At 57.8% G+C, this 9,726-nt stretch overlaps 2 protein-coding genes across 2 annotated transcripts in view; both read left to right on the forward strand.

The window, feature by feature from the left end:
* GSK3A (glycogen synthase kinase 3 alpha) overlaps positions 1-9,726 on the forward strand; it is a gene marked incomplete at its 5' end in the record, with an annotated part of 20,620 nt that overhangs the window by 1,456 nt on the left and 9,438 nt on the right. The gene's annotated exons all lie outside the window — the stretch shown is intronic.
* Positions 2,682-5,636, forward strand: ERF (Ets2 repressor factor). Its single transcript, XM_006761068.2, has 3 exons — positions 2,682-2,948; positions 3,288-3,403; positions 3,508-5,636. Exons 1-3 carry the CDS (start codon positions 2,917-2,919, stop codon positions 4,776-4,778), a joined length of 1,419 nt encoding a protein of 472 aa, XP_006761131.1. The 5' UTR covers positions 2,682-2,916; the 3' UTR covers positions 4,779-5,636.

Consider the following 9,726-nt stretch of genomic DNA (forward strand, 5'->3'; position numbering starts at 1 on the left):
GCCCCTCTCCTCTGCGCGGCTGTTTCCCACTTCCTGTTTTCTTCCCGGCTCTGGCGCCACCGAGGGCTGCCTGGAGTGGGGGAGGTGGTGGGGCCCCCCAGGAGGCCAGCGTGCTCTTCCTTTACCACCACCCCTCCCTTCCGATTCCCCCCATGTCTCTTAAAAAAAAGTTTGGCCGATCATGTGAACTTGGGGGGCGTCCAGGAGTTCGGCTCCCCCCGGCTTCCACCGTCTGTCAGGGAGAATCTACCCCGCCTCTGCGGGACCCAGGTGTGCCGCCTGGGACCCCGCCGCTGTGCTAACCCTTCCTGTCTGCTTCCATCTCTCCACCCTGTCCCCCAGCGTCCTGAACCCCTCTCGGGTCAGCTGCCCGCTCCCTGCCCCCAGGGTCCCCCGCATGCTGCAGAGGTCCCACACTCCCGAGCTTTCTTGGTGCAGGCCTGGTGGTTCCCTGACTGAAGCACGTGGACTCAGACACAGCACACACTCACACATGCTCCCCTTGCCCGTGCCTGGCTCCTGGCTCCAAGGCTCCAAGGCCTGGGGAACAGAGCCCCATTGAAACACCCTGACGTCACCCTCCCTTCTTCCTTCTCCCCCCAAAGCTGGGAACAGGCCCTCATGTATGCCGTGTCCGATGAGGAAAGCCAGTGTAGGGGTGGGCCTGGTAGTAGGGTGCGTCCCTGCCAGAGTGGGAGCCAGGGCCCTGGCCACGGAGGGGGCTTGTCCAGGGAGGGGGCTTCACAAGGGGGCCTGGGACAGCCCCTGGTATGCAGCCTTTGAGGCCTTTCCAGAGCCCCCCACCTCCTTTCCGAGTTCCTTTGTGTTGCATGTAGTCTCTCTCCTTCTCTTCTGCAAAGTTTATTTTTAGCCTCCTGCTCCCCCGCTCCCAGGACTGTCGCTGCACATACGTTGCCTGGTTACCGGGACAAGGAGGCTGGGGTGGGTGGGTTGGGAAGGGTGGCTTTAATTTGGGGGGTAGGGTGGAAGTCAGCACACCCCTCCAACCCTAGATTGTCTCGGGCTTCACCCCCACCCTGTCTTCCTGGCTCTGAGTGCCAGATTGGAGTTTAGGTGGGAGCTACATGGCGCTTGGTGTCCTGGTGGGGCCAGGAGCTTTTTGGAGGGGATGGGAGAGTTGGTGGAGCTCTGGTTTGGTCACTTGGGTTCCCAAGGGTTTCTGGGGCCTAGGTTCTCGAGCAGGATGGGGATAATAGGGTGAACACTTGGATTCCTGAGAGAAGGATAGGGCTATGGATGCTGGGGTCCCTGGAAGGCGTTGTCAGGGGCTGTCACTTCTGAATTAAGCAGTAGCTGCTAATGTCTGCTGTAGGTCATATCCCTGGTTTGAGGCTGGGATTTCTGAATGGGGCAGGGACTCAGTGGAGCATGCTGGCCAGGGGTGGGAGCTGGGCCCCTTGGGGGAGAGAGTCAGCTCTGGATTTAGAGGGGGCGGTCCCTGTGGGAGCAGGAACTGTTGATCCCCTGTGTCCCCAAGAGGAAGAATCCCCTGTTGGATTCCAGACTGGGGTGGAGTCTCAGCCTTGCCCCAGGCTTGGTTGGTACCTGCTTGAGCTGGGGCTTGAACCAGGGCCAGCCTGGAGAGAGGCTGACCCACACAGCCTGACTGGGATTTGGGACCCCGCCCATTTTTAGCTGTCTATCCTGGCCTTCTCCCTCTAGTGGCATCAGGGCCCCTGCCTTGCCTCCTCCCTCCTTCCCTCCTCCCACCCCTCCATTACCGGCTGCCTAGTGCTGAATTATTGATGGTCCCTGATTACCCGGGGGTTTGGGAAATGACAACAACCGCAGCCCCCCCACCTCCTCCCCCCCAGGCTGCCCACCCCCTCTAGGGACCAGCCAGCCCACCACCAACCTCTATCCAAGGTTAATGCTGGGGGCGGGTAGGCAGGTGGGCAGGGAAATAGCTGAGGATGAGAAGGCAGAAGGGGAAATAGGCTCCAGCCTATTCAGTCTTGAGGCCTGGGCTGGGGCCCTCCAGCCAGGTTGGGCCCATGTGCCTGGGTCCGGGGAGGGCGGTGCAGCACAGAGGGTCCGGGCTTGGGGGGCCTCTCTCAGACAGTCTGGGTTTCACTCTCCAGGGAAGACAGAAGCCTCTGTGTGTGCAAGCGCTGACCTCATCGTCAACCAGCCACCCCACCCCTCCTGGTCCTTTTAAGAAAAAAAAAAAAGCCTCCCGGGTCTTGGGGTGGGAGTAAGGGCTCTGGTAGGTCTTGGGAGGGGGACAGTGTATGTTCCTAGGAACGGAACCAGCAGAGCTTGCAGGGGTGGGGGTCGGTATGACTGGCTCTGAATGGGAATAGGGGTCCTGGGGGGCCTTGCCCCAACCATCTGGCCACATGTGCCCCTTCCTGCCCTTCCCCCACTGGCAGCCCTGCCCGCCGGCCTGGCTTGGTGCCTGGCCCCCTGGCACTGGCCCCGGGACCCGCCGCCACCCGCCGCCGACGGTTTCCTGTTTCTCCCGGTGCTGCTGGAGCAGGCTCCAGCTCCCCCCTCCCCATCTAGCCCCCTCACACACAGACAGACACACACTGTCTCTCTTGCCTACCCAGGTCTTGTCTTGGCTTTGGGGAGATGGATTTCCCCATGCTGAGGGTGGGGTAGGAGGTAGGCCCTGGGGGGTGGGGAGGAGACCCAGAGGCCTGGACTTGGCACCCTAACCTGGAGCCACTTCCCTGCCTGCTGTCCCCAGGGTTTGCCTTCCCGGATTGGGCCTACAAGCCGGAGTCGTCCCCTGGCTCGAGGCAGATCCAGCTGTGGCACTTCATCCTGGAGCTGCTGCGGAAGGAGGAGTACCAGGGTGTCATCGCCTGGCAGGGGGACTACGGGGAATTCGTCATCAAGGACCCCGACGAGGTGGCCCGGCTCTGGGGTGTCCGCAAGTGCAAGCCCCAGATGAATTATGACAAGCTGAGCCGGGCTCTGCGGTGAGGAGGGCACAGCCCCTGGGCAGATAGGACAGTTCCCCGCCAAATGGGGAGCCCCTGACCTCTGGGAATAAACTTGGGGCTTGACTCCCGGTTCTTGCAAGTCATGGCCATTGACCTTAGGCAAGTCCTAACCCTTCTCTGAGCCCATTTGCCAAACAGAGGTGTCCTGAGGAGGGAATGTAGTCACGGGTGTGGCCTGAGGGGAGAGCTGGTCCGGACCCTGTGTGGCCTAGGTGTCCCCGTCTCCCTCGCGAGCAGCACCTGAGGCCTGTCTTGGTATGGGGGTCCGGATTCGGGTCCCCTGTGACTAACCCGACGATGTCTCTGCATCCACAGCTATTATTATAACAAACGCATTCTGCACAAAACTAAGGGGAAACGGTTCACCTACAAATTCAACTTCAACAAACTGGTGCTCGTTAATTACCCTTTCATTGATGTGGGGCTGGCTGGTGAGTACCAGGGCTGGCAGGAATGGCCTCTGAGGGAAGAGAGGGTCTGTCTGTCTGTCCAGGCTAGGCCAGTGGCCTTGACACCATGTCTTCTTTCCTGCCAGGGGGTGCGGTGCCCCAGAGTGCCCCTCCAGTGCCATCAGGCGGCAGCCACTTCCGATTCCCTCCTTCCACACCCTCTGAGGTGCTGTCCCCCACCGAGGACCCCCGCTCACCACCAGCCTGCTCTTCGTCGTCGTCCTCCCTCTTCTCGGCCGTGGTGGCCCGACGCCTGGGCAGAGGCTCCGTCAGTGACTGCAGTGATGGCACTTCGGAGCTGGAGGAGCCGCTGGGAGAGGACCCCCGGGCCCGGCCGCCAGGCCCTCCGGAGTTGGGTGCCTTCCGCGGGCCTCCACTGGCCCGCCTGCCCCATGACCCTGGCGTCTTCCGTGTTTACCCCCGGCCCCGGGGTGGCCCTGAGCCCCTGAGCCCCTTCCCTGTGTCCCCTCTGGCTGGGCCTGGCTCCCTGTTACCGCCTCAGCTCTCACCAGCTCTGCCCATGACGCCCACCCACCTGGCCTACACGCCCTCGCCCACGCTGAGCCCTATGTATCCCAGTGGCGGCGGGGGCCCCAGTGGCTCAGGGGGAGGCTCCCACTTCTCCTTCAGCCCTGAGGACATGAAACGGTACCTGCAGGCCCACACCCAAAGCGTCTACAACTACCACCTCAGCCCCCGCGCCTTCCTGCACTACCCTGGGCTGGTGGTACCCCAGCCCCAGCGCCCTGACAAGTGCCCGCTGCCACCCATGGCACCTGAGACCCCACCGGTCCCTTCATCAGCCTCGTCCTCCTCCCCATTCAAGTTTAAGCTCCAACCACCCCCACTGGGACGCCGGCAGCGGGCAGCTGGCGAGAAGGCTCCAGCGGGCGCTGACAAGAGCAGTGGCATTGGCAGTGGTGGCAGCACAGGTGGGCTGGCTGAGGGGATGGGGGCACTGGCCCCACCACCACCACCACCACCACCACCACAGATCAAGGTGGAGCCTATCTCAGAAGGCGAGTCGGAGGAGGTGGAGGTGACTGACATAAGTGACGAGGATGAGGAAGATGGAGAGGTGTTCAAGACACCTCGTGTCCCCCCTGTGCCCCCCAAGCCTGAGCCAGGCGAGGCACCTGGGGCCACGCAGTGCATGCCCCTAAAGCTGCGCTTTAAACGTCGCTGGAGTGAAGACTGTCGCCTGGAGGGGGGTGGGGGCTCCACCGGGGGCCTCGAGGATGAGGGTGAGGACAAGAAGGTGCGAGGGGAGGCTGGGGGTCCCCTCACCCCGAGGCGGGTGAGCTCTGACCTCCAGCACGCCACAGCCCAGCTCTCTCTGGAGCATCGAGATTCCTGAGGGCTATGGGCAGGGGAATGTTCCCCCACCTCCCATGCTTCTTTTGCTGCCTTAACTCCCCTGTGTCCTGGAGGTGAGGGCAGCTCTAATTTCTTCCCTGCCTCCTCCCTTTCCTCTCCCCATGTTTTGTATAAAAGTTAAAAAAAATTTTTTTTAAATTGTGAGGGTGGGTGGGTGTCCAGGGCTGGGGGCTATCCAGTCTCTGGGGATTTCTCAGCTCTGGGCAAAGTGGTGGTGAGGGGTGGGGGGAGGGAGTTAAGGGGGCCACCTCCATTCTGGGGAATTTATATTTGAACTGAGGCTCTGGCCTCGATGCCCAGGAACTTTTTTATTACAATCGCTTAGGAAGTAAAGCCTTGTCTCCCTCCCCGTTCTGTGCCTCCTGAACCTCTCCCTGTCCACCTCCAGCCATCCTTAGCCCCAGTTCAGCCTTCCCTGCCCCTCCAGGGGCCACGAGTGCCTGGGTTTCTAACCCCACAGGTTACAACGGGAGAGTTGGACATTTTATGATGAACCAAAAATTCTGTGTGTGAGGGGGTAAGGGGGAGAGGAGGGTGAGGGGTGCCACCCATAGGCCACAAATCTCTACAAGTGCCTCTTCTACTCCCCACCCCAGCACTGGTCCAACCCCTTCACCCCCAGCTGCTCCTAGGACCAGCCCATAGGCAGGTGAGTGGGGGGTGGGAAAGGTGAACCCTGAAACCAAACTGGAAGCCCCCTCTGCCTCCCAGCTGGGGCCCCTTGGGGTGAGGGTCTATGGTCAAGCCTTATTCTGTATTGGGGGTGGAGGGTGGGAGGGGAGGGAAGTTGAGGGCTGTTGGAGAATGTATTCAAACAATAAAACTTTGGGCCTTTGGATGGAGTGACCTGTCTCACTGCAGGGCCATAGCCCGTGCTAGATTCTGAAGGACGGGGACCTTGACCGGCTCCCCAGTGGATCGATGGCCAGAGTAGAGTGAGTGCCTCATCTCATCCAAATGGATCAGACCCAGGGCCTGGGAAACTATCTGACCTTGAGGGGTACATAACCCCCAGGGCCTGATGATTAAGGTCTCAGGCACACTGTCATCTGATTGCTCCCCTATTCCCTGGGGACCACTTGTCCTTGGGAGCATTTAGACTCTTCACCTATTGCCTGAAATGCCTTTCTTCTCTGGGTATGAATTGCTATCCATGTCCCTGGGCTCTGGTGAAGGCCTGGACTTCCCTTTGCACTGTACTCTAGCGTCCTCCCACCTATCACTTTCCTTAGGGCATTTCTGAGTTAGTCTGGGGTCCTTTGGGGACAGGCCTACAGTCTCAAAATGTAGACCTTGCAAGGGATCTTCGTGATCTTCCCATGGAACCGTGGGACACCCTCTGCCCATAAGGTGAGATGGGACTGACTGTACCAAGTATCTGGTACTTAACTAGGAGCTGCAATGCTTTATCTCCAACATCCAGCAAGGTAGAAGTGATTTAATGACTTGCTCAAGACGCAAGCCCACGCCTTAGCTGGTTTGGCCCAGTGGATACAGCGTCAGCCTGTGGACTGAGGGGGTCCCAAGTTCGATTCCTGCCAGGGGCACGTGCTGGGGTTGCAGGCTCAATCCCCAGTGTGGGGCATGCAGGAGACAGCCAATCAGTGATTCTTTCTCATTGATGTTTCTCTGTCTCGCCCTTTCCCTTCCTCTCTGAAGTCAATAAAAATATATTAAAAAAAAAAAAAAAAGACCCTAAGCCCAGCCACAACTTTCAATGAGGTTTGTCTCAAGTGTGTTTTCACCTCCTGAGTTTCTAAGATCAGGATGGTTGGATCCAGACCATGGTCTCAAGATCATAGGATCTGAGAGGAGAGCTCATGAAGCTGGAGGCCTCGCTCCGAGAGCTCTCGTCAAGGATGAGAGAATGGGGGGAAGCATCCAGGCTGCAAGTGCTCTTTGAGAGCCCAACTCCTTACGTGCTGGTGAAGTGCCTGAGGCCCAGAGTTTTCCCAAAGCCACACAGCTGCTGAGAGCATGAGAACGGAGGGCTCAGGGCCTGTTGGAATGGGTTCTCTGGAACCCCACCCTGTGCAACTCCTACCCACTTTCTCTTCACCCTCTTTTCATGCCAGCCTAGAGTGGGGTAGTCCCAGATGATGTCTGGAGGTTGGCAATGAGAGGATCCAGGGATGGGGTATTGGCAGGAAACCGAGGCTCCAGTGGCAGCCTGTGGGCAACTGCTCCCTCTCCTGGGTGATGTAAGTCATTCCCATGGGTGGGGGGGCACTGGGCTATTTCTGGAAGTTGGGATGAGGCATGTCTCCTGGCAACACAGATGCAGCCGATTTGGTGGTGGTGGTGTGAGGGAGAAAGGGGGATGTCATCACATGGGGGAGGTGGGAGGACCCTGCCTATAGTCTTAACTTCTGATTCCAGTGCCTTCAAAGCATCTCTAACAATTCTAACATGGATTCATAAGCTTTCACTTCCAGAATTGCTCTCCAGGTCAGACCGGACCAAACAGACTCGTTGCCCCCAATTTGAGCTGACCAGGATGTCACAGGTGGCATCTGGTCTTGAAAACCCCAGTGGACCTCTAATCTTTAGTGACCCACCTATATCTATTTAGTTTCTGCAAGACCATTCCCTTGCTCCCTTCCACATCCTCCAGGATCTCTGGTTCCAAGTAGAAAGCCCTTTATAGATTTCATGACACTTCATCAATTAATTCATCCCATCAGAGGTTCCCTTCATACCTGTAATCCCCACAAACCCTCAAAGCTCCTCCCTGATGCTTCTCATCCACCCCTTACCCCTTCAGGTCCCCCAGTTAGCAGTAGTTTCTCAGTCTCCCACAGTTTAAGAACACCCCAAGTTCCCTCTGACTTCTCCACTGGTCCCCAATAAGATCCCTTCACTTGTCCTCGCACTCCCCTGGGTACCTCCAGAAATCCATAGGCAACCTCAGACACTTACAACCCGCCCTGGCACCGCTCAACAAACGTTCTCGGTCGTACAAACACCCGGTTAAGATTCCCTGTCTCCCATGTATCCCAGTGCCTCGTGGCGGTTGCCTATGCGCTGCCCACTGCGCATGTCCCACGGGTTCTGGCCGTTAAGTAACCGCCACTCTCCCGCCCGCCCCGCAGCCCTTCTGAGCCTTCGTGGTCCAGTGCAGGATTATTTCCCAGGCTTTGGGACTTGACTCAGATTTTTGTTTTTCGACCCAGAGCTGCCGTCAGAGGGCAGCAGGCATTGTTTGGCTGACAAACTACAACTCCCGAAAACACCTGCTCTGGGTTGTGCGTGATTCTGCCGTTTTCCTTGAGAAGGGAGCGGCCGCGGGTGCGCGCTTTGCCTTTTGGTTAATGTAGTCCGAAAAGGCTTGAATGCTACCGTTCCGTCCCGGGGGTCTGCACCCATTGGGAATTGCAGTCAGGAACAGAGACTTTATTCAGACTTCAGAAAGGGCAGGGCAGTTAGTATGAACACAGGCTCGGATTAAAGTGACATCTAGAGATTGCATTTCACATTATTCCACGAGGCAGGAGGGGCTTGAGGGTGATTTCATTCTAGTTCCAAGTATTTCCGGGACACACACACTCACACGAACTGTTTCCCAGCTCCCTTTGGTGCTATTGTCCTTCCGGGCATTAATCGATATATGGGGCGACATAATGCATACACAAAACCCAAGGCTCCTCCTAGCAGCCGGTTTCCTTGTTTGGGCCCACCAAGATCCTGTAATACAGAAAGCAGGAGGACGCAAAAAGCTGAATGGGGGTTTAAGGCAAATTGTATTTTCTTTTCTAACGCTTGGCCTCCTGGTGTAACTCACAATGCTAGAAAAAAACTAGATTGTATCCGAAGACTACTGTTCTGAGAAAAGCCCCGGGAACTTTGTTTCTCAAATCGTTTGCAGGGAGGTTTTCCTTCCCGATTTGTGGAAACTTGGTCTCCATGTTCCAGCAGCCCTTAGTTGATCCGGTTCTTCCTTAGGACCTGGGGGAGGGGAAGGAGACGTGGAAACACTCTTCGGTCTCCATAGGAACTGCCGTCTTTCCCCTTTCGCTCACGCTTTCCCGAAGGTACCCTTTGGACTCCACTTTCGGGCCAGCGTAGTCAGTCTTGGCCGACAGGGTAAGGATACAGAGTGCCCGATTCCCCAGCATGCTTCGGGCTCAGGTAGCTCCCTCCCCTCAGTCAATAGGAAAAGGCTGCCTTGAACTCCATTTCCCAGAAGACACAGGGGCTCGCGGTAACAACTGCTCCGAAGCCTTGGTGTTGACTACATATCCCGGCAGGAACTGCGGCCTAGCTTATAAGGGAGGAGGAGCGCTGAATCTACTCCATTTCCTTAGCCTGTCTCCGGAACTGCAGTATCCTCTTGGGGTTTAGGGATCACATGGGACTCCATTTCCCGGTGTGCTTTGGGAGTCTCTTTATACCTGCAATGCAGTGAGGGCGTGGCGAAGACTCCATTTCCCAGCTTGCCTGACTGTCGTATATTTGTGGGTCCTCCTGCGCGGACTCAATTTCCCAGAGTGCACCTGGCCCCGGTGGGCATATACAGCCAATAGAATCAGTGAATGATTAGACTGTTTCCCAGTGTGCGTCAGGTCATTGACGGAGTGGCTGTGACTACATTTCTGACACACTGAATTGCTCACGGTTGCCTCAGTGGAGTGAGTGTGCGACTCTGACTCAATTTCCCTGAGTACTTTAGGGTCCGCCGTGGACGAAGTCGACTTATTGCCAACAACTCTATTTCCTGACGTGTATCGCGGCTCATCATCCGCGCAGTCGACTCTGAGGCCTTTGCGGACTCCATTTCCCGGCGTGCCTCACGGCTTTCTCCAGGCCGAGGGCGGTGACGGCGGCGCAGAGGGGTGGTGGACTGCATATCCCGGCGTGCCCCGCGGCGGGCGCTGGGCCGGAGCCGGAGCCCGAGCGGCGCGGCCTGGAAGAGGCCGGAGGCCGGGAGA

Source organism: Myotis davidii, unplaced genomic scaffold (assembly GCF_000327345.1).
Source record: "Myotis davidii unplaced genomic scaffold, ASM32734v1 scaffold1577, whole genome shotgun sequence".
NCBI classification, from domain to species: Eukaryota; Metazoa; Chordata; class Mammalia; order Chiroptera; family Vespertilionidae; genus Myotis; species Myotis davidii.

What these genes read in the sequence shown, in the direction of transcription:
- ERF (XM_006761068.2), top strand. Translation starts at nt 2,917, where the DNA reads ATGAATTATGACAAGCTGAGCCGGGCTCTGCG. An exon ending in AAGCTGAGCCGGGCTCTGCG is followed by an intron (nt 2,949 to 3,287) that starts GTGAGGAGGGCA and finishes CTGCATCCACAG; the next exon opens with CTATTATTATAACAAACGCA. An exon ending in CATTGATGTGGGGCTGGCTG is followed by an intron (nt 3,404 to 3,507) that starts GTGAGTACCAGG and finishes CTTTCCTGCCAG; the next exon opens with GGGGTGCGGTGCCCCAGAGT.